Source organism: Eleutherodactylus coqui, chromosome 7 (genome assembly GCF_035609145.1).
Source record: "Eleutherodactylus coqui strain aEleCoq1 chromosome 7, aEleCoq1.hap1, whole genome shotgun sequence".
NCBI lineage: Eukaryota > Metazoa > Chordata > Amphibia > Anura > Eleutherodactylidae > Eleutherodactylus > Eleutherodactylus coqui.
The window spans coordinates 93,191,614-93,216,659 of NC_089843.1; the positions used below are offsets into that span (position 1 = coordinate 93,191,614).

A 25,046-nucleotide genomic window follows, 5' to 3' on the forward strand; every position below is an offset into this window, starting at 1 on the left:
ATACTCACGTAGCCGCATCTTGGTCGCTCGCGCTGGTCTCCCCGATGCTGCGGCAGGCTGCAGTGTAATTGTCAGTGCTGAAAGAGGATTCTCTTCTTGGTAACATGGCTTTGAATATCCTGCTTCCAGCAAGGGAGCACTGTGATTGGATTGAGTGCCAGCCAATCAGAGCCAGCGCTCGATGAACCAATCACAGCCATTCAGTGATGTAATTCACTGAATGGCTGTGAATGATCGAGCGCCGGCAGCTAGGTGAGTATAAGACTCCCACCCACCCCGCAAAAAAACAGGGTAGCGCTTATTATTGGGGTAGGTCTTATTTTCTGGGAAACACGTTATATGATCTGGAAATGTATGAATAATTTTTTGGGTAAAAAGAAAAAAGTTTGGTACTCTTTTGGCCAGTAGAACAAAAGAAAATATTTTGTTACTGTGTTAGGCCTCAGTCACACGGGCGCATCGGCGCCCGTATACCGACGCCGATGCGCCCGTGTGACTGACACCAGCAGACGGCCGTACCTAAAGACGGCCGTCTTTCTGCAGTGCCGGAGGAAAGAACATGTGACCGGCTTCATTGCCGGTCATGTGTTCTTTCCTCCGGCGCTGCAGAGAGACGGCCGTCTGCAGGTACATCCGTCTCCTTCCTGCAGTCACACGGGCGCATCGGCGCCGGTGTACGGGTGCCGATGCGCCCGTGTGACAGAGGCCTAAGGCCTTAGTCAGACGGGCGTTTTTTCGCGCGATTTGCGCATGCGCATGCGATTTGCACATATATAGAACCAATGGTTCGCTATGGTATCGGTCACATGTCCGCTTTTTATGCGGATATGCGAAAAATTATATAGGACACGACAATTCGCAGATCGCGCCTATCTGCGTTCTGCGTTTTATGTGCGCACCAAAATCATTCTTTTCGCTGGTCAGTCTAAGTTTCATGCGCATTTTGATGCGCACGGCGATTTTTCTCCGGTCAGACGGGCGTTTTGCTGCGACGATTAACGCGGCTAGGTGCAGATTTTTCCCGCGATTTTTCGCCGCCGGTAACGCGATTTGCGCATGCGACATGCGATGCGCAAATCGCGCGAAAAAACGCCCGTCTGACTAAGGCCTTAAGGTGCATTTACACGTAACAATTATTCTTTAAAAAAATCACTGGATCATTTAAATTTGAACAATAATCGCTCAGTGTAAACACAGCCAAGGATCGAACAATGAATGAGAATTAGTTCGCTTTTCGTTCATTTCATGCAAGCATGCAAATCGCCATTTGCTCATTCGCTAATACTTACATTTAAATACCGATAGTTCAGTCGTTCTCATTCACTTATACAGTGAATGTGAACGACTGAACAATTTAGCAAGCGAACAATTTATCTGACTGTATAAACAGGCTGCACGAGCGAACTCTGACATCGTTAGCTCGTTTGAACGATAAATCGTTCCGTCTAAAAGGGCCCTTGACCAGTACAACAGAATGCTATTGGTCTCGGTAAGAGAAATAGATATGATACCTTTTAATGTCTAACAAATAAAATGATGATATTAACAGTGCAGGCTTTCGAGACCACTTAGGCCTCCTTCACATGGCAGAGTCGGATTTCGCATGCAGAATCTCACAGCGAAATCTGTCTCTGGCAGCAGCGACATCCGCGTTTACCTCTTTCTTGTCTTCTTCATCTGCACTGTGGATGGACTCAGCGGCTCGCTGTTAGACATGTGCAGTAAAGATTGTCACTAGATGATGGCGCTGAATCCGCGACCTGTCCACAATGTTAAGTGCAGATGGGCCACGGGTTGAACGGCTTCTATTGACTTCAATGGAAGCTGTCCATGCAGAGCCTGAACAAAAATGGAGCATGCTGTGATTTTTCCTCCGCTCGTGGAAGCAGTAATTGCTTTCCACAAGTGTGCAGGAAAAGGTGTTTCTCCATTCATGCTATAGACAGAATTTCCTGTGGACCTGTGGTGTGGGCACCCGCCGCGAATTCTGCAGCAAAAATTTGCCCGTGTGCAGGCGGCCTTTCCCGCAGAATTTCTGCCCCTGGACACCTGCATAGGATTGCATTGCAAAACGCAATCCTATGCAGACGGCCGCGATTTGTGTGTGTGAAAATAAACGCGAAAAACAAATCGTGGCATGCTCTATTTCTGTGCGGGTCTCGCAGAGGCCCGCACAGAAATGTGTCTCCTGGCGCCCTGGCTCCACTCTGCACAGAGTCGGAGCTGCGGGAGAGGTGAGCACCGCGCTGGTCTTTGCAGGAGCTCGGGTTGGGTCCCGCTGTGAGAATTCTCGCAGTGTGATCCGACCCGGCCATCTGCAGGCCGCCTAAGTAATCTTCCACATAATCTTGAATATTGCTACATTAATAAATATACTTCTTTAAAAAAAAGGTTCTTAGTTGGTTTGAAACGTAACTATAAACTGCATGGTCAATATTAGTGTCAGGACTATACTGTATATGTTTTGTCATACTGAATACAATATTTTCTTTGGCAGGCAAGCTAATGAAGAATATCAAGTACTTGCAAATTCTTGGCGATATTCTTCGGCATTTTCCAACAAACTTTTCTTCACCATTGTGGACTATGATGAAGGAGCAGATGTTTTCCAACAGGTAAATAAATTGTTCCTTTTTTTCTTTTGCTGTCAAAAGAAATCAAGCACCTGGAAGCAGTTGTCAGAATCAAATAAAACTTGCAACACATGTGGCTGCAGGATGTCCTGAACATAACGATGGGTTATCATTGTCCCTTCTACCACTACTAGGGGTGACTGACTGTTGTATACAATGGCCCCCCCAGACCAGCACACCAGCAATGGGGACAGTGTGCCGCCCCACAGCAAAGGCAGATTAAGACACTCACCAACTGGGTCACCAGACACGACATTCATTGAATGACAGCTGAGCGCTGCCTGTGATTGGTCACAGTGCTCAGCCAATCACAGGCAGCGCTTAACTGTCATTCAATGAATGGATCAGCGCAGCCTTTGATTAGCTGAGCGCTCAGCCAATCATACACAGCCCTTTCCTAGCCCCGACAGTGGCGGAGAGGTGAGTATATATATATATATATATATATATATATATATATATATGTGTTTTTATTTTTTTACACATGCTACGGATGATTTTCAGGGAAGGGCTTATATTTAAAGCCCTTCCCCGAAAATCACTGCGGGGGGTGCCTGCAGACCATTCAAGCCTTGTATTCCAATCATTTGTATCATCCCACCAAGTTTTCATGATGCCTATGGCATCATAGTTCTCTTTCTATTGGGAGCTCCAACTCTCCTTGTTTGTTTCCCATGTTCTGTGCATTTATGTAGAAACCTTTTAGTTTGTGATTGGTGTCTCTTGCTCCTCTACTTCAGATTTTTATAGTTTTGTTCTTTCTTTCCACTTCAAATCACAAGGTTCTCAATTGTATTCATTAACTTTATAATTTTGCCTGGTCTTTCACATTGTTCAAAACGAGTTTTAGAAAGGGAGACATAATCTTATCAAATTTTTGGATACTCCAACCACAAGCTGATGGAAATTTTTGGCTCTGACATTTCCTAACAAACTAGTTGACAGAATTTTGAAAGCCTTTCATGCTTCTCTTTCGCAGTCCTTCAATCGACTCTCAAATTCCTTATCCTTTTGAAGTTGTGTGATCTGGGGACCAATAAATATTCCACCCTTGATTTTCTCTGTGGTGATCCTTGAAAATAGCTGACATAACTAGGTAAATGCATCTCTGATCTTATTGAAAACCTTTACAAACTGTTTCATGAGTCAGAGTTTAATATGTAGAGGGTGGGAGGAGGACTTTATCCAGAGTGATAAGTGGCTGATACACTACATTATTCTGGCCACTGGCATAACTGTAGGGGATGCGGTTGCACTTGGGCCCAGAAGCCTTAGGGTGGCCATAAGGCCTCACTTCTCCATATAGGGAGCCCAGTACTATGAATAAAGCATTATAATTGGGGGCCCTGTTACAGGTTTTGCATTGGGCCCCAGGATCTTCAAGTTATGCCTCTGCGTTAAGGGGCTAAGAGAAGTTGGGGAGCCCTAGGATAAACTTTTGCACCCGGACCCATGAGCCTTTAGCTACGCCCCTGCTTCTGCCCTGTATACCAAGGTCAGTCCTCCTTCTCGTAATAATTTAATCGGTCATGACTGTCCTATTCACAGAGATAACAAAATTATGTGCAGATCTGCTGTAGTCCCACTGAAGAGTAGTTTAAATCTCCCACTTAAAAAAAGACTTCAATTTTCAGTTTTTTTTAGCATCTTTTGCCTTTTTTTTTTACTTGATAACTTTAAAACAAGAACTAATCAGGATTTTTCAATGTCATTTTCATCTTCAGCAATTGAAATGAGCAAGATTAGTTAATCATTAGAGATGAGCGAGCATACTCGTTAAGGCGATTTACTCGAGAGAGCATCGCCTTTTTTGAGTACCTGCTGGCTCGTCCCTGAAGATTTGGGAGGGGTCGCTGGGGTGAGCGGGGGGTTGCGGAGGGGATTGGGAGGGAGAGAGATAGAGATCTCTCTCACTTTCCACCCCGCTCCCCTCCACCGCCCCGCGCAGCCCCCCCCCCCCCCCCCCGAATCTTCAGGGACGAGCCAGCAGGTACTCGAAAAAGGCGATGCTCTCTCGAGTAAATCGCCTTAACGAGTATGCTCGCTCATCTCTATTAATCATGTCTCTATTACAAAAACTAATTTTTATAGAACAAGTTTATTTTTTAGTAGAAAAGAGATGCTCTTATTTAATGTTTTGCTGTTATCGGATTTTACTACTGTATGTTTGGCCACAAAACGACTAAAAGTTTACTTTCAGTTTGAAGTAAAGTCAATCAACACAAGTTTGTTATGTACTTGATTAATGACTTCATTTGTAAGTTACAAGCCCAGATCTTCCTGGCCCCCTGCAGCATGTTTAGTGATATCTTAGCAGCACGCCTGATCCCGCAGTCGTACACAATCCATATCTTGTACAGTAAGGATCTGTATACACCACCTATTAAAGTCTATCACATGGCTGTTGTTAGGACCCGCACACTGAATACGGATTCCTAGCAGCAGGCGCTGGCAGGCTCTGAAGATTTGACTCAGCGTGCTTTATATAGCATTATTTATTTATATTAACTTGACTTTTTAATTGACTCGTTCTTTTGATCTGCATCTGCCTTTCCAAACATGTATTATTTCATATTTCTAGAGTAATTAAATACGCCAGGGACAGTTTCATTTTCAATTACTAGTTTGTGCAGTTGCTAAAAATTCTTCCAGCATTCGCACATTAAAATTCTTTTAATCTGATTGTCCAGACATTTTTTTTAGTCTGCTACTTGTGTAGGACACTGAACTATGAAATGGTCTGGAATTTCACAAGATATGAAGGAGAAAATTGAACAGAAACGAAACCACTGTGATGTAAAATGATTCTGTCACCGCTTTATTAGGTGAATGGAAGGAACCATACAAAGGTGTGCACTGTATTCTAATTACAGCGCCTTATTGCTTGATTGACCAAGAGGCACCAGCTGTGGTACTGCCTATGCATAGATTCTCTACCCTAGATTACCTATACTTTCTTGGCTCTGTTCACAATGGCTTTACATATATGACAGAATGTTCTCATATTATCAGTGCCAAAATGTATGCCAGAAAGTCTTTTTTTGGAATACATTCTGGTGATATATATCAGCATACCCTTTTTTTCAGCTGTCATGCAGAGTGCTGTATAACAGCCGAGCGCTCCGAGCAGAGAACAGCTGGGTGCAGAAGACAAGCGGCCCCGCTTGTCTTCTGCATCGTCCACTCAGAGCGCCCAGCTGCATAAAAGCGGGGAACAGCTGGAAGCAGAAAACAAGCAGGGACACCCCGCTTGTCTTCTGCATCCTCTGCTCGGAGCACCCGGACGTATAACAGCCAGGCACTGTGAGCGGGGAACAGCTGGATGCAGAAGACAAGCGAGAGCACCCCGCTTGTCTTCTGCATCCTCCTCTCGGAGCGCAAGGTGATTGCTCAAAGATTTTTTGAGCGATAATCATTGTGTCTAAACTAGCCTTAAGCCTTTTTACAGTGGTAATCAACCACAGATGTAAATAACTGTATAGACGTACATTTAGTCCAATGGTTGTTACCACAGTCTGTTCTTTGGCTTTATTCTTTATCATTGTACAGTCTGTGTAACATGTAGATTGATGTGATTACACCCATGAGTTGTTATTCATATGACTAGCTAAATAGATTGCCATTCGGCCTCAGTCACACGGGCGTTTTTTGATCCGATTTGCAGACGCGCTTGCGATCTGCAGATATATAGACCCAATGCATTGCAATGGGATCGGTCACATGGTCGTTTTTGATGTGGATGTGCCGATAATTATATGACACACCGATTCGCAGAACGCATGTAACTGCGTTCTGCGCAAATCAGTGTCCTTGTATATGCGCTCAATGAGGCCAGCGTCTGAGAGCTGCCTCTGATTGGTCACAGTGCTCAGCCAATCAGAGGCAGCACTCACCCATTCATATATTCATGAATGGGTGAGTGTGAGCTGCCTCTGATTGGCTGAGGGCTGTGAGCAATGAGAGGCAGCCCATTCAGTAGGCGGGGATTTTAAATCCCCGTCTGCTGAATACTACAGAAAGCAGTTCAGGAGAACTACCGGCTGGACGCGGCTGGTCTCCAGTAGATGCATAAAAGTGAGTTTATATATATTTTTTATTTTTTGACACTTTTTTGCATGGTTTTCAGGGAAGGGCTTATATTTTAAGCCCTTCCCCGAAAACTAATACAGCGCTTGCCGCCAGCCCATTGCTTTCAATGGAGCCGGCTGTATTGCCGGCTCCATTGAATTCAATGGGCGAACATCCTTCTTCTCTGCCACAGCTGTGACACAACTGTGGCAGAGGATAGCGGGCAGCGCTTGTGTGACCGAGCCCTTTCGGCTCATAAACGCTGCTAGCAGCGTTTTTTTCAGCCGTGACGCTGGCTTCGGTCACGTGATTATTTGGAGCACATTCGATATGCGATCCGCAAATCGCGCGAAAAATCGCCCGTGTGACTGAGCCTTTCGTTGATATACAAGATAAATTGCCATTCATATAGGGTGTGACTAAGGCTCCCTTTACATGAGCATATGCACATTTGTGTGCATATGAGTGTAGCGTTTTTTGCGTAATGAACAGTGATTTTTTGCACGCACATTGGCGTATTCCACTGTACTTTTTACGCCCGCAAGGCATGTTCCTTTGCGTATGGCAAACAAAGACGCACCAGTTGAAATGGCTTAAGAAGACTAATGAGTTATTTTTCCAGCGGAATTACGAAGCTCTTCATACATTTACTAGTATATTGTGCGCGCATTTGCGCAATCCCTTTGACATCTGTGGGGACCTTTTGGTTCACAAATTCGCAGGATAATGGAACATGTTGCGGGTTTTTTATGTTCCACTGAAATGTGCAGGAAAAATATGCTCACATGAATGAACCCATTGAAATCAATGGGTTCTATTCTTTGTGTATTGCATGCGCAAATACATTTGTGTTAATCTAGCCTAAGGGTCAATAACATCCTGAATTGTATAAGTATATTTTTTATCTTTGCTGTATACTTTAAGAGAGTTTTGTCACAAAATTCAATTATCCCATATACACAGGACCAACAGGCAGACTCCTACTAATCATGAAAATGGGGGCTTGGAAGGTCTCTAAATCAATGGTCATGTATGCACACTACTGCTTCATTCATTTGCATGTGACTGTCAAAGAGAGCCAAGTGTAAGTGCTTAGCTATCTCCAGCAGTCCCAGTGAAATGAATGGTAGAATAGTGCTCATGTGTGACCACCATTTCATTTCATTAGGGTACTTTCAGGACCACCATTCTCATGATCGGTGGGATTATCAGTGGTTGAATCCCCAACGATCTGATAGTTATCCCCCATTATTGTGGATAGGCAATATGCAAAGAAAAATATACACCAGCAATACCCAGTGTGTGAAAAACTCCTACCCCCTCCAGGTCAGCATGTGCTGACAACACTTGTACTAAACACAGCATTCAGGAACCCAAGGTCCCATCTAGAGACGACTGAGTATAAGCATTTGGCTGTTTTCAGCAGTCAAATTGAAATGAATGAAACAATAGTGCGCATGTGTGACCACCATTCTATTCATTTGGGTACCATCAGGACCACCATTCTCATGATCGATGGAGGTCCCAGTGGTTGGACCCCACCGATCAGATATTTATCCCCTATCTTGTGGATAGGGGTTAACGTCATTTTGTGTGACAACCCCATTAAGAAATTAACCCTTATCAATCCAATTTTGGATTCGGGGTTTCCTAAAAGGCTTTCTCTTTTTGCTGTTATACAACGGTGCCATCTGCTGGCTAAAGCCAGTGTGTGTGCACCAGAGAGGCTCCAACAGCAGAGTGGCTGGCAATAGACGGTAAGAATACTCTGTCGGACGTCTTCTGACATTGGAGCTGTACAAGCTTAAATCAGAATGTAGGGAGACGTCAGACAGTGGATTGGAAAGGGTTAAAATAAAGCTGATGATTTTTTCCCCCTAAATCTTGCTAAAAGCTTTCATAGAGTGTATGCTCCGAACCCAGTGTGGAGAGAGCTGGTCTGTGCTGTTACTCTGAACCCTGTAAATAGAGTTTGCTAGAAACATGTTAGATCACAGGTAGTAAAATGTATTCATATACATGCTGACATTTTATAGAAAACGTTCTTTTTGTTTTATATACTCATAAATCATTTTTGGACACAAAAAGAGAATGAAAAAACACCAGATTTCTCAACCTGAACAAAATCAAATGTCATGCACTTTTCAGGATACATTAGATAGAAATGTTTTGTTAGCTCTCAGTCCTTTATTGATCTGACTTTATATATACTGGCCATATGCTTACTTCAATTCACACTGTTAAGATATCAAATGCATTTTCTAAGGAAAGACAATTTGGGAAGAATAGAGCAGATGCAGTTTTTATGTTACTATTGTGCATTAACATAATTCACACCTTTCGGTAAAAACGACCATCTGTTATAAAATAAATTCCTTTGCTTCTCCATAAATATTAGTTTAGCACTAGTAAAATGAAATAACTTCCTAAATGAATGCTAGATATATTACATAGAGCATTTTATAAGTGGTGCTTTAGTTGGTTAATTAAGTGAATACTTCATCAGCAGCCCTAATCTTCATAAAGTATTCTGCAATTTAATGATGCAGCTAAAATCGTACAGCCTCAATAGATATTAGCGGCAAAATCTGGTTAAAACAGGACCGATATGCATTACAGGAAAATTCCTTTAATCCGGTACTTTTATAATTTAGCACTTTTTTCCAGTACAAAAATACAGTGTTTTGTAGAATACAAGGGTATGTTCGTACATGGCAGATATGATGGAAATTTCATTCCATATGGCTTTACGCATATCATTTTTGGGAAAAACGCCAGTTTTTGTTGCAGTTTTTTCAGCCAAAGCTAGAAGTGGATCCAGCAGGAGGCAGACGTGTAAGTCCGTCCTTTGTTTCCCATTACTCTTAAATCCATTTCAGACTTTATCTTAAAGAATGCATCAAAACCGCAATGGTGTTTTGATTTTATTTCAAAAACCACTGTGTCAAACCAGCCGAAGAGGATCAGAAGCCGAAAACTGAGTAAAGAGCAAATTAGAAAATTCAGAACAAATTATAGCATACTTTGTTTTTAATGTTTTTGGGCTTTCTTCCTGAATGCTGTATATTCTTGCCAGTAACTTTTAAGTACTTTTCTATAAACTTTTTATAATAATGATGATAACAATTATTGTACTAGAGTACCAACATATTCTACAGCACGTTACAAGCCAGATGGAACATAGATCAGGCATTACATACCAGTAGACATTTTGAACAATAGGAGTGAAGGCTCTGCTTGCAACAGCTTACAGACTATGCGGAAATAGGGGTGACACAAGAGGTACAAGTGTTTGTGTTGTGCAAAGGTCCAACCATCTTTTACCCTATGGTCCAACCATAGGGTACTATATATAAAGCTGGTACTATATATAAAGCTGTATGAGCTGGTTATCAGACGGTATCTGTGTATTTACAGATGAGAAGTGTAATAGGGTGTATGGGTTGTGGAGCATACAGAGAGATGAAGGTGGTCAGGTTTCTTAAGGGAAATATAGAAGCATGGTACGTGGAGAAGGTTTTCGATTAGGTCTTCTCAGGCAGCTGTCATAGGCTCCCATAGGAGTCTATGCAGTAGCCGACGTATTCCGGCCAAAAAGATAGTTCCAGGACTATCTTTCCTGGCCAGCGTAAAAGTGCCCGGGTGAAAAAGCCCCCTATCTTGGCTGGCCGGGCACTTTTACGTGGCGGAAAATCGCCCATCTTATCTGATGCATTGGAATCCAATGCATCAGATGGTGGCGTATATCGGCTGGCCGTGAAAACAGCGGCTAATATATGCTTGTGTGAATAAGCCATTAGTCAAACTCATATATAGGTGAATTTCCAAAGTATTGCTGTAGTTCCTTCATATTTTGCTGTTGGAATTGCAATAATCCTGTAAGAACAAATGTAAATAGACCAACGCCTAGTCTAATATCAATTTTTAGACTAAATATATAAGGGCAATGGTAGAGAATTTTAATATCTGTCAGTTTTTGAATGCTTCCAATTGTAGGGGGTACAACACTTGTTAGCAAATGTTTTCATATTATGTGAACGCAATTTAGCAGTGATCAATTTTGAATTTACATTTTCAGTTTTCAAGATTTTAGTTAGAGAGATTGTCCACTTTGGTGTCCACATAGGTCATCAATATCTGAGTTTTGGAAAACTCCTTTAGATAAGAGTAGCTCTTCATTCTGGTCATAGAATGGGGTTCCTAGAAGGGTCACTCCTTTTTGTTTTCATTAGATAATAATTCCTCATCATCCCCCCCCCCCAACCCCCAAAAAAGTCACAAAAAGCATTCAGATCCAGAAATACATATACTTAATAACTAGCAAGTTTTTGGATACAACAACAGGAAGCCATATTTCTCTACAAGAGTATAATCACTGCCTCTTAGTGCTTCTTGCATCCTCTGCTCACTTTTAATTGTCTTACAAACTTTAATTAAAATGTAGTGGATTTTCATTAAGATTAGCCATTTGAATATGGAATACATTGAAAATAAGCTGATAATTGAGAAGCAGAACTTGTCACTTTGGGATTACTAGCATTTAAACAATACAGCACTTTATCATTTACTTTGTGAAACATAGATTAGACCAGATGACCATCGCTACATAATAAGATTTTGCACAAGTTCAGTTTTACAGGATACGTTTTTTAAAATGCTTGGCATGTAAATGACTTATTGAAGCGATGAAGATAAAGTAACGGGCGCATAATTGTGGCTGAACTCTTTTAGAGAAAATGATCAGTCCAATATAGAGAGTACATTAGAGAAATTAGAGCATGCCATAACGTTGAAATGCTTGCTGGGTCCTGCAACTATGTCGTGAGATCAACGTAAAATCTTCTAAATATGTCCAAAAGCGCAGGATGTCATTTAAATGAAAAACTATCATTTATGTTCATACCTATATTTTGATGTATGAGCTGTTTTTCTTATTTAACTCTGTGATACTACCTTCTTTGTACATAAAAATTAAATTATAGGGGAGCCAATAGTGAATCATCTGCTTTAACAATAGACATGCGGCATTTACAGGCTATTAATATGAGGATGTAAAAATGGGAATACAGATAGAATACTACAGCAAACTTCAGCTATAATAGTTTCATAGAATGCCTATATACTAATTGCATACAGTGTACTGCCCATATGGTAAAACCAGTGACTGTATAATAGTGATATTGGTTCCTGTGTAGTATGACCACTGCCTGTATTGTATAATGCCAGACGTAATTGCCAGGAGGGAAATTCTCCCAGCAGATATAGGAAAGTTTCTGGATCGTATGGCAGAACAATGTATGTCTGAAAGGGGGTTGGCAATTCACAATAATTCTATGAAACAATATGGTGAAGTATGGGACAAATGAAAAAAGATTACATTAATATCTACTAGATGAAAATACAATGCCTAGTTTTTTTAAGTTTATGTTTTATTAAAACGTTGCAAACAATATAAGTGTCTAAATAAGCTAATGATTCTTTAGCATATGGATATAAGGGACAAGAATTGTTTTGTTATTGACATTTTCTATGGATATGTTACGATGTAACTGATGGACATCTATGTTTATACACAACTAGCTGATATACCCGGCTTCGCCCGAGTTAATTTGGTACTGGTGTTTATCTGGTGTTCACACAGAAAATCTTATGAAGTCGTGGTTACTTTAGAGATACCGAGGAAAAAAATATGTTCACCATTTTGCATAGTTCTTTGCGTTACCCAGGAAACACCACCTGGAGGTAACCATGCGATGTGTCCTTTATATAAAATGATATCAGCAAGTGAGAGAATTAGATTACGTACGTAAAATTTGGACGCTAATTCTTTTGCGCTTAAAATTGAATAATCGAGTTGGGACCCATTAACTTTTCCTATTTATGACATAATCAATGCCCATGCCAAATTTCAAATTTCTATGACATCGGGAAGTAAGAGAATTAGATTACGTACATAAAATGTGGACGCTAATTCTTTTGCACTTAGAATTTAATAATCGAGTTGGGACCCATTAGCTTTTCCTATTTATGACCTAATCAATGCTCATGCCAAATTTCATGTTTCTATGACATAGGGAAGTGAGAGAATTAGATTACGTACGTAAAATTTGGACCCTAATTCTTTCGCGCTAGAATTGAATAATCGAGTTGGGACCCATTAACTTTTCCTATTTATGACCTAATCAATGCCCGAGCCAAATTTTAAGTTTCTATGACATCGGGAAGTGAGAGAATTAGATTACGTACGTAAAATTTGGACGCTAGTTCTTTTGCACTAAAATTGAATAATCGAGTTGGGACCCCTTTAATTTTCCTATTTTGTACATAATCTATGCTTGTGCCAAATTTCAAGTTTCTACGACATCGGGAAGTTGGAGAATTGGTGGCGAGTCAGTCAGTGAGTCTGTCAGTGAGTAAGTGAGTTAATCAGTCAGTCAGACAGTCAGTCAGTGAGTCAGTGAGGACTTTCGTCTTTATATATAAATGTCATTCCCTATTCACAAGTCTCTCTGAATACTATGATACTGTAATATATATTCATGTCTACAAAAAACTTTAATAAAAATCTAATGTGGAAAAAAAAAACTGAGCTAATAGACAAAATCTAATGTCATATTCGTGTTTCTCAACCCAAAATTAGAGTAGTAACTATTTTGAGAAAGGAAAAAATTTCTAAGTGCATTTTTGTTGTCCAGTGTAATAACTGCAAAACTACAGCTCACTCTACCAAAAGGTAAGCTTCCACACAACTCCATTTATGAAAAAGTAAAAACATTAAAGTTCTGTGAACATGTCAATGCAAATTTTTTTTGTGAATATTTTTTTTATTGTGCATAAGTAGGAAACATATTAAACAATATAAATTTGAAATTACTGTAATCGTACTGAGCCACAGAATAGAGGTAATATGTTATTAATTCCACTTGTTGAAGAGCCAAAATTTTATACATAAAAAATGGCAAAATTGTAGGCTTTTTTTCCATCCTTCTAAAAAAGTGTTACTTAAAGGTAGTTAATGGGTTATATGCATTTCAAACGGTGACATTGTAAAATACAACAATGGCTATGGCACTAAAAAAAATTAAAAGTTATGGCTTTTGGATAGAGATGAGCGAGCGTACTCGGATAAGCACTACTCGCTCGAGTAATTGGCTTTATCCGAGTATCGCTGTGCTCGGGTCTAAAGATTCGGGTGCCGGCACGGAGCGGGGAGCTGCAGGGCAGAGCGGGGAGGAACGGAGGGGAGATCTTTCTCTCCTTCTCTCCCGCCCGCTCTCCCCTGCTCCCCGCTGCGACTCACCTGTCAGCCGCAGCGGCACCCGAATCTTTAGACCCGAGCACAGCGATGCTCGGATAAAGCCAATTACTCGAGCGAGTAGTGCTTTTCCGAGTACGCTCGCTCATCTCTACTTTTGGAATGCATCGAAGAAAAAAAAAATAACGATCCAATCTTTAGTTCAAAATAGGCTGTGTCCTTAAGTGGTTAAAGTGGGTTTTCCGCTTTCCGAACTTATTGGGTAGAAACTAAGTGAAATTAAACCAAGAGTCTCAAACATGTTAACTGATACGAATCACCATGTTTTATGCTCCGTTATTCTCTTATTTTCTATTAAATATAAAAAATATGAAGTTTCTCTTTTGTTCTTTTATTTTTACATAAATGTCAGTGAACAATGGATAATAGATGGGGAAAATGGATCAGTCATACAATCAGTTTCTCTCAGGAGACCATGTGTTAACAGAGCGCTGGTATGAGCAGAATGTATTTTGCTAATCGCCCATTCTGTTAGCTCTGATTCTTATAGTGCATAAATATATATACTTTCTTACTTTTTTGTTCTAAACAATTGATTTCCTACTGATCCATACAATGAATTCTGCAATCGGAAGAAATCACAATAGCAAGAATATGAAATGTCAGTTGTTTCTTGACAGAACACATTTCACTGAGTTTTCTATGGTGATCCTCATAAAAAAGAAAGAGCAGTAAGTACTGAGAACTGAACTTTAGAGAATTCATCCTTTTATATGTATTGTACAATAGACTGATTATTTTCCATCTACTTCAGTATTTGAGTAAAGCTGTCTATAGACATAATTTAGGTGTCATTCAGCCAACATCCACAGTATGTAATCATTAACTCAGTCAAATACATGCTATTTAAATATGGTGGGGGTATACCATGAATATTTAGAATAGGGCAAATGTTTGTCTTCAGGTCATTAGAAGAATTCAACGGCCTCAAAAAAGAAAAAAAAACGCAGTGCAGTATTATATGCTCAGACTTCTGAAACCTCTTTATTCTATTGATTCTTTTGAAGGATTTATGTTCATTTTTAGAAATGGTGATCATTAAGGACCATTTTCTCCTAAAATTAAAAAAATATATCTCCGCTAGATAAAGACCATGAGATGTTTTCTATAAACTATTTTAATATTCTGTTGTGGGTAAACCTGGTAACAAATAATGTAAGTGTCATTATAATTCCTGCAATGGATTGTCACCTACGTGTTCTAGATATTTGAATGCATGACTTACTAATATTGTTTAATGTTTAGACAGTACAAAGTTATACTAGACAATCTTAACCCTTTTCAAATCCAATTTGTATCCTGGTTTTCCTAGGGGGCTTACTATTTTTCTGCCGTTATACAATGGTGCTATCTGCTGGCTAAAGCCAGTGCTGCATGAGGTGGCACATTGGATAGACTCCGACAACAGAGAGGCTGGCAATATACAGTAAGAGAACCCCGACTGATGTCTCCTAACATCGGAGCTTTACAGCCTTAAATCATAATGTCTTAAGATGTCAGACAGTGGATTGGAAAGGGTTAAAATGCACCAGATTTATTCAAATGGAAACCAGGGTACAAACAGAAAAACTGAACAGATGGCACAAGCTTTTTCAATGAAGGACACTTAACACAAGGATAACCTGACTCCTCTTCAATTAGTAAAAGAACCGGCACATTTGAACTTTACTTTACGGCATTGTCTCCCCTGAGATCTATGCGTTTTGTATTCATTTGACTTTATAGGAGTGATGGATTTATGGAATCCCTACCAGAAGCACTTTCTCTACTCTGAGTGCCATTTCTTTGTTTCCTTGTATTCTGAATTGTTGTCTCTCATGTGGGTTGAGTATTGAAGAGGCGGCTCACCACTACAAGTCCACAAATGAAGGAATATACAGTATATGGTTCTAGGTACTGAATAAGATTAGATTTGGAAAGGTCTTTCTGGATTTACAAGAAGCATTTAAGTTCTATGGTCTTCATTTTTTCTCAGGAATAGGAACAGATAGTATTATGGGACACATTTTAGAAGATGCCGGCATTCTTTGTGGATGATTGAGACAGATGGCAGCATCTTCCAGTGCACAGAACCCACATGACAGTGGCTGGAGTTAGAAGTGTTTTCAATGCTTAAGGCCCCCTGCACATGGGCGGAAATTCTGTGGCAGGATTTCCTGGACATCTGCATAGGATTGCATTGCAAAACGCAATCATATGCAGACGGCCGCGATTTGTCCGCGTGACAATACAGGTGGAAAACAAATCGCGGCATGCTCTATTTCTGTGCGGGTCTCGCAGAGGTCTGCACAGAAATGTCTCTCCCAGCGCCCCGGCTCCGCCCTGCGCACGCGCCGGCTGGCCGGCAGCCGGCTCATCAAAGAACCGGAGCCGCGGGAGAGGTGAGCGCCGCACTGGTCCTTGCAGGGGTTCAGGTCGGGTCCCACTGCAAGAATTCTCGAAGTGGGATCCGACCTGGCCATCTGCAGGCAGCCTAAATGGCAATGTTCATGTTCTGAGAACAGAGTATAATCATTCATTTTCTTCACTTGTGTGGAATGACACACATCAACATTTATCGTCAGTTGAGTGAGACATGTGGTAAAGGTGTTATGGGTGTGAAAAATGTGCGTTCATGGGTGCATCAGTTCGAAGAAGGCTGAATGTCATGTGAGAACGAACCAAAGGAGCCTCTTGCATGCACCAGCTAGTTCGATAATATAAGTGCATGAGTGGAAGAGATTGCTTACAAGGTTTCATTTTTGTAGGATCTGTGCACACTATCCTGTTAGAAGTCCTGACGATGCAGAAAGTTTTCTCCAAGTGAGTGCCGTCAGTCCATCAAGACAACACTCCTTACTCATCAGGCGGTCCTTATTCAAGTGTTTATTAATTGGAACAACTTTGAAGTGTTCCTCGTGCTCCCTGTTCACCTGACCTTGCACCTAACGAGTTTTGGCTTTTTCCAACGATCAGGGATGCTCCCCGTCGTCGCACATTTTCCAATCATGTCACTCTTGCATCAGTGATTTTCCAGCATGCAAAACAGGCCGCTAAAGAACCCATGCCATCATGGTGTCAATGGTGTGAAAAATGTTTACGTCAAGTGTGAGATTATCTTGACAGATGACAATACTTTCAGCTTTTTGGGATAGATAATTAGGAGACCTTAGATCTTAAATGCACCTTTAAGTGTGGCATTATCTGGTGCCACAGCCCTTGGCGGGTCCTCATCTGACATATTGTGTATCCATTACCACTTATGCCGGTGAACGTTTTTGATTTTATGAAAGGGAGATCCCTCATTTTTAACCCATGTCACTGTGTCTGGAGGAACTCTTTTGTCTTTGCATTGCACAGGGAGCCCATAGATTTTAATGGCCACTATGTATAGTCTAATTTTCTGTGTGGTAGCATTGCACAGAAATTAAAGACCTGCTGCAAGGTTCCTCTATTACCAACTTCTTTTGTGGGGGCTTAGATAGAAGATTTATCTAAAGCTCAGACCCCTTTAAAAGTAGCCCAAGTCTAATGTACAGTATGTATTGCCTGTTATAAGGATTTTTTTCTCTTCACTCTTCAGCATTTCTTTAATTAATTGTTCTCGGCAGCTTTGTGTTGCAGTTTGTTGAGAGATGTGTATTATTGTATAGCAGTGTTTCCATAATACAAGTGTCAAGCTGATCAGACTTTATTCATACCCAGCTAACAATATAGATCCCTATCTCCCCTTGCTCAGACAGTGAATATCAACTCAATTTCTTTTCAAGGCTTCTCTTGTGAAAGTGAAACATACTTTTGTCTGTATACATCGTAGCTGCTTACAAACACCGCATCTCTCCAGCTTATTTACCGGATTTCATTAAATAGAAATCGTTTCATTAAGGCAACTAATTCCATGTTGTGTTGAAGGACACAATATACTGAGCTTTCTACAGCCGAAGACCTGCAATTCTTTTATGAAACTGTAGCGATGTATGCCCAAAGCACAAATCCACGTTATAACTTTATAAGCCCACTTTTGCACCGCTGTGCCTGTTTATTAGGCATACTCATGGATTAGCGTGTACTGTGGAGTAACTGCAGGAGGTGCAAAAGCTGGCCATTGATCATAGGTGCCGGAAGGAACAGGGTATTCTTTGCTAAATACTGGTAAAATGTAAATGTATCTTACTGATATTCACTTAAATTTTAAGGAAATTCTTTTGAGTCATTGCTGAATGGCATACTCCCTATGATATGCAACATCAAATCCACTACCAATAGCCTGTTCATAGGAAGGCATCGAGCCAACAATGCATGCAACTAGAGATGAGCGAGCACTAGAGATGAGCGAACGTACTCGATAAGGGCGATTTCGCAATCGAGCATTGCTATTTTCGAGTACCTGGCTACTCGGGTGAAAAGATTCAGGGGGCGCCGGGGGGGGGGGGGGGGGTGGAGCAGGGGGTAGCAGTGGGGAACAGGGGGGAGCTCTCTCTCCCCCACTCCCCTCTGCAACCCCCTGCTTACCCCCGGCGCCCCCTGAATCTTTTCACCCGAGTAGTCAGGTACTCGAAAATAGCGATGCTCGATTGCGAAATCGCCCTTAACGAGTACGTTCGCTCATCTCTAGTGAGCACCCAAATGCTCGGGTCCGCGTTATTCGAGTCGAGCTTTTTGTAAAATTTGAGAGCTCTACTCGAGTAACGAACCCCATTGGCTATAATGGGAGACTTGAGCATTTTTGTATGAGGGACGCCGGGTCCCGAACTTTTTTTTCTTCTTGGTTTGTTTCTCTCTCTCTTTCTCTCTCGCTCTCTCCCCCTCCCCCTGCCTGCTAAAAAATTTGTCATTGACACGCACCCTGTGCCGCAGTGGGGAAGGGCCAAAACAGGCACGTCACAGAGGGGAGGAGCTAAAAACTGGGGCGGGGTCGAACACGGCGTGATGCTCGTTCGAGTAACGAGCACCATCGAGTACGCTAATACTCGAATGAGCATCAAGTTCGGCAGAGTACGTTCGCTCAACTCCACATGCAACGTATGTAGCCCTAATATGCACCCATCAGATCTTAATTTCAGAATAAAACATGTGAGTAAAGTTTTTGGATCGGATGTTGACATCCTCCTCTAGTCTCACGGTGCATGGTTCTTATCAGAGCTGCCGAGCAGTTATGGAAATTCCTATTTCCTTCCAGTTGGAGACCAGTAAGCATTTCGCAGTACACAAACTAGAAATTAACAGAATACAAACTCATGAATCATAGAGTCACAAAAAGGTTACATGGATGTATATCTATGCAAATGTAGGAGGCAGCACTGCAAAAGTATAACCAGCTGTCAAAGTGCCAAAAAATAAGAAAAATATGTATTGAAATACATTAAATTATAAGAGATAAAAATAATAACTTTATATTGTCTATATTTTAATGTATTACAATAAAGACTTTTCTGATTTTTGGATATTTTGACTTCTTGGCACATTCTTTGTTTTTCAACTGGCAGCATTTTACAGTATTCTGAAGCTTGTTTATAGGATCCAGTTCACAGACGTTTGTAATTCAATCTGGTATGTGCTGATGGATAATGACAAGTGTAAAATAAAAACCTATGAATCAGACACGAAAATCAGTTTTTATGTAAAGATGATTCCCATATTGTAATTACATGGAACACAGTGAGAAAATGACTTGGAGAAACCGCAGGTCATTCTCACTCTAAGGATGCTTGGTCATTCAGATTCTCACATTTGTGTTGTGTTACTTGAAGACTAAATTTCTAACAAACTTATGCACAAAAAAGGATGTACAATTCACATAAAATTATTTATATGAAACAAAAGTGTTTTTTTTACTGTACACTTCTAAGTGAAATGATTCGCACATCTACTGACCGAAAAGAGTACGTGGCTCTAATTGTATTGCCCATGATAGCATAGCATATGGTTATCTTCTTTCATATGCAGTATACTGTAATTTACCATATTTCTTGCACATGTAATTGTAGTTTCTTATATTGTTACTGCTAAAATGTCTTAGACCAACACTGTTTTGAGTGCACAATGAATTTAATGATTATTATTTTACTTTCTACTGCAGCTTAACATGAATTCAGCCCCCACGTTCATGCATTTTCCAGCCAAAGGCAAGCCCAAGAGAGCGGATACCTTCGATCTTCAACGAATCGGGTTTGCTGCAGAACAACTAGCAAAATGGATTGCTGACAGAACAGATGTTCATGTACGTAAATAGACTGTACTCTTATTTTAAATCACATAGTATATGGTACATTCTGCCTATCGTTCATATTACTCATCTTATTGATAGACCTCTTACATCGGTCATGGTATATTTAGTAGGATCATTTCCAAATGATCTATCTCCCCTTGCTCCTATTTGTAAGAGCACAAAGAAGTGCTAAAATATGATTTGCATCATTTCTCTTGGTCCTCTCACAACTCTAAACTGTGTGCACAGTAAAAAAAACTTTATGTTCAGGATATGTAGGGCCATAGCTAGTTGTACTGGCTTGCTATTGTGCAATTCTCAAAATGTGGTAGCCAACATAGAAAAATCCTACTTTACTGCTCACTGGTGATGATTTAGTCTCAGAATGCTGAGGATACCTTCAGCTTTGCATCTTTATTCATATTTAACTGCAGAGCAGCTTATCTGACCAACCTGAAACAGAGAAACCGAAGGGGGCCTACATTATATAGCCCCGTCTTATCCAGCAGATGCTGATGCAGCCTCTCCTGAGGTTGATCCATATGTCTACAATCCTTTATTCAGTGAGCAGAGTCTTTCAGCTGCCTCGCTTAGGTATTCATGTTCTGTTGGGCACTAGAGAGCTAAACATTCTGCCTAGGCTGTTACGTTCAATTCTCTCAGGTCACATGTCTCATATTTTACCAACTGCTGCTCACCATTATTGACATTGTATACTGTATTTGATGCTGGAAATGGCAAAAAAAATGTTCGAAGACCACTTGCTAGTTGGAACCTTGGGTTTAAAACTGGCGATGTTTTTGCACAGCACGACATAGCTTTTGAATCAAAGTAAAATGTAATTTAAAAATTGCCATTTTCCAAGTTTCTAACCTTAACGTGAGCATAAACCCTTGTAGGTATTTTATAGAACAGCTTGTGCATAGTTTAGGCAACAAAGTACAGGGATGGAGGCATCCTGGCGTGAATTATCAACTGGAACATTTTGTTTTTCATTTATTCAGTTTTTTTTCCCATTTTGTATTCAAAGAAAAATAATATATGAACTTAATGTTAATTTTTGGCAAATAAAAACAATACCTTTTTGAGATACATACAGTCCAAATATTACAGATGAAAAGAACATTTGTATTGGTATATATAATTATCAGCATAACTGGCCTACAATGCACTTAAGTAGTAGTCTTAAAAGTTGGGAATATAGTTGTGATAGTGTTAGGCACACAAAGGAAAAGAATAAAGAGAAATATAAAAATGGGAACCACAAATTAGGACCAGGTGGGGAAAAATAAAATTGACGATAAAAATGTAGAATGGACTGTAAGCGAGTCTATAAAGTGCCAGTAATATCAAAAGTGCTATGATATAGTCTACAACAGCCATATTGGGGTAGCGGATCTTTGTAGCTAGTGGTTATAATGCTACAAGATAAAAATAAAAATTTAATTTAAAATAATAAAATGCATTAATAGTCAGAAAGGTGCAAGTATAATAGCAGTAGAGAGCTCCAAACACATACAATCCCGGCAAACAATGTTCAGATAATAGAAGCTGCTACCTGCACTGTGAAAATTCAGTGAATCTGAAAGTACCAGTATAGATACAAGGTCCCATGGGTTAGGACATGTGTAAGAATTGCCTTCAAAATACATCAACAAGAACAATGGAGACAACCACCTGTAGTGTAGGCCATTATGTAGAAGAGTCAAAAGAGATCTCAGGCTTACCAGAAACACCAGTTTTCGTAATTTGTGCCATGACCTCTCCCTTGTAGTAACTGTTCACATACATAACCTTCTGTTTTTCTGCACTTCTCTTTCTTTTAGTTTATCTTCCATTTACAGTGAGTAGTAAAAAAGTTACCAGTCACTTAAGTGTTCACAAAGTATCATGGAATACTGGAAGCATCTATGTTGTAAAGTTCCTTGTGCACTAACCAGTGATGTTATCCATATGCCTCCATATTCTTCTATTACAACTAAAAATGTTTGTAAGGGCAGCTTACTTTTAGTAAGAAAAAAACCAAAAACATGCATAACAAAGACACAAGCCTATTGCGCAACACAAGTCTACTAATTGATAATGCTATATACTCAGTTTCCAGTTAAAGGCCGGTAACAGATCTTAGAATAGTCTCTAAAGCATATCTCTATGGCTGGTGCTACCTTGCAAGTATGCAAAAGTAATATTATATATATATATATATATATATATATATATATATTGTGTCTGGGTGTGAAGCATTGTATTATCAGCAATTTCTTCATGGTACTGTTAAATTTCAAAAGGCAAGATCCAAGCTAATATTACTTGTTCTGTCTGTGGGACATTACCGCATAAAACAAAGTAAGTTATCGATGGCTAGAACTCCAACATACAACCTTTTACCTTGTCTGATACAGTATGTTTTACTTCTGAGCATTACCATTATTTCCCAGTTGTTACAGCCTACGGTAATTTGTGAAATATTTTTTGCATGTGCAAATTAATAAGTACTGTCAACTGTCATATAAAAATAAATGAGTGTCCTGGAGCTCGGCACTATATTCTGGTTGACATAGATCCGGCAAGGAGAAATATCCAATGAAGGTATTAAAAGTGAAGATTGAAGGATTGTTAAAAGAAACAATTTCTTTAAGTAACACTTGAAGCACTGCCAAGTCAATCAATATTGTGTGTAGAGCCTGGCAGCACCTAGACTTCTCAATCATGGTAGCCCTTCAAAGTAGGTAATAGTAGGCCAATAAAAACACAAGTACATCAAGGCTTCCTGGGTTTGTCCTCCAACCTTGGTTTACCAGAGGTGAATATATTATTAGTTAACATTCTGTATGACAGAGGAGATTCATAAAGTATGAATTGCTGTTTAGAAGCAAGTGTAGATACATGCAAAACCTGAGACCGTATTTGACTACTGTAGAATACAGATTATGGTGGTTTCAGTATAAAGGCCCATTTACACCAGCCGATAATCGCTAAAAAAGTTGTAATCGGCGATCGTTTTAGCGATAATTGGTGCGCCTAAATGTGCACCCATCGTGCACTTTTCGGGCACAACTAGCTGATCATTAAATTCAGTCTAACCTAGAAATCGTCCTTCATTCTTATTAGTAGTTCCCCATGGAGAGTGCTGATAGCATTGTTTCCCCATGTAGAACAAAGGATCCGAGCACAAATAGCCCTCAGGCTACTAACTGCATTCAGTGAAGGCTTCATTTGCACACTTAATTGGTATTTAAGTAGCTGAGTAGCTCTTAATAGTTTATGCAAAATGATCGCTCAAAGCTGTCACTCAAACTGTCTTTTGAGCGATCTTTGAGCGATCATTGGCTCGTGTAAACCAGCCTTTACTGCTCTACTATAACAAGAAGATCAAAAGCCACGGTTTATGCTAATTGCCATCAGTGAAACTAAAGTGAAAGCTCTAATAAAGTAATTGAAATAAAGGTTAATATATAACATAACATGGTATTGTTGAGTTCTTTAGCGCTTGATGTCCTACCAGGTCTATCATCATAATGCAGAAAGTTTTTGGCATCACCATAACTCCTTGTTCTACAAAATCCAAAATGATTGAAGATGATGCCTCCAAATCATTTAAAAGTTTGGTGAAAAGTATTTTTTCACTGTACACTTCTAAGTGAAATGATTCGCACATGTACTGACTGAAACAAGTCAAGATACTATACAGGCATGATCAACAGTCCTCAGACCTCAATAATTCCACACATTCCAGACACCTGAGGTTTAGGTGATGGGATCGTATTCAAATTCCACAGCTAGAATGGAGTTTAATCCAGCATGGCTCTTAACAACAGTTAACAGTTAACAGATTTTCAGTTAGGTAGCCTTTATGAGGAGCTTCCACTATTTTGGAAATCCACATTGGATTCTCCCATAGTTGTATATATGGTGGCTGGGAGTGGTCGTGACTTATGAAAACAGGAAACCAAGCGAGCTTCCCTACCCTGTTAAGCAAACAACATAGCACAGGGAGCTTTGCTGTTTTCATAACTCTTGGACTGCTAAAACGGGGTAGATGACTGTCTTATAATGCAGGATTTTGCTGCTGGTTGATTTATCATGTTACGTAACATAATCGGCTGATTCTGATTGGTCTGATCCCTCTCTGTAGCGCTAGCTGTTAGACTCGCTTGTTTCAAAGTGAAAGATAATGAAAAGTGGCAAGAGACACAAAATCTAAAAGAAAAAAAAATCATCTGCTCAAATGTCCACAAGTCGATATATCACAGACAAATACTAGTTAGACTCAAGAATTGGTGTATCCTTTAATACATGTTTACGTAGAAGCTTCCTTTGCAGGCCTTTGTCCCATCCACAGAATGGTATCTGGCATCAGCACTTGGATACAGAATTCATACAAATAAGAAGTTATGTTGATCCACGCTTATTAGAAAGTATAGAAGCCCTTCTTTGTAATTCCAGTGATATATACCTATATAATACTGTATATAACGTCTGGTTGATTTATTGCAGACATAAGACATTACATTTTTGTGTGTTTTCCTGTTATTCTAGATCCGGGTATTTAGGCCGCCTAATTACTCTGGGACAATAGCTCTGGCTTTACTTGTGTCTCTTGTTGGTGGTTTACTTTACCTAAGAAGAAATAATTTGGAATTCATCTACAACAAAACAGGCTGGGCTATGGCAGCTCTTGTAAGTATTGCTTTATATTTTTTAGTTTCTTATGCAATATTTGTTTGCTTTCTACTTGCTTCTTTTTTATCTATGTTTTTCTTTTGTTTGCCTTTAAAATCTGTCTTGTAAAAGTGTTCTAATCCCATAGTCCATGTACAGTCTATCTTATTAATAATAATAG

The 25,046-nt window shown here is 40.0% G+C and overlaps 1 protein-coding gene across 1 annotated transcript in view; it reads left to right on the forward strand.

Annotated features, from left to right (window-relative positions):
* TUSC3 (tumor suppressor candidate 3) overlaps positions 1–25,046 on the forward strand; it is a 232,139-nt gene that overhangs the window by 146,949 nt on the left and 60,144 nt on the right. The window contains exons 3-5 of the mRNA XM_066574657.1: positions 2,498–2,615; positions 20,075–20,215; positions 24,743–24,883. Of these exons, the coding sequence (XP_066430754.1) occupies positions 2,498–2,615; positions 20,075–20,215; positions 24,743–24,883 (400 nt within the window). The remainder of the gene's footprint in view (positions 1–2,497; positions 2,616–20,074; positions 20,216–24,742; positions 24,884–25,046) is intronic.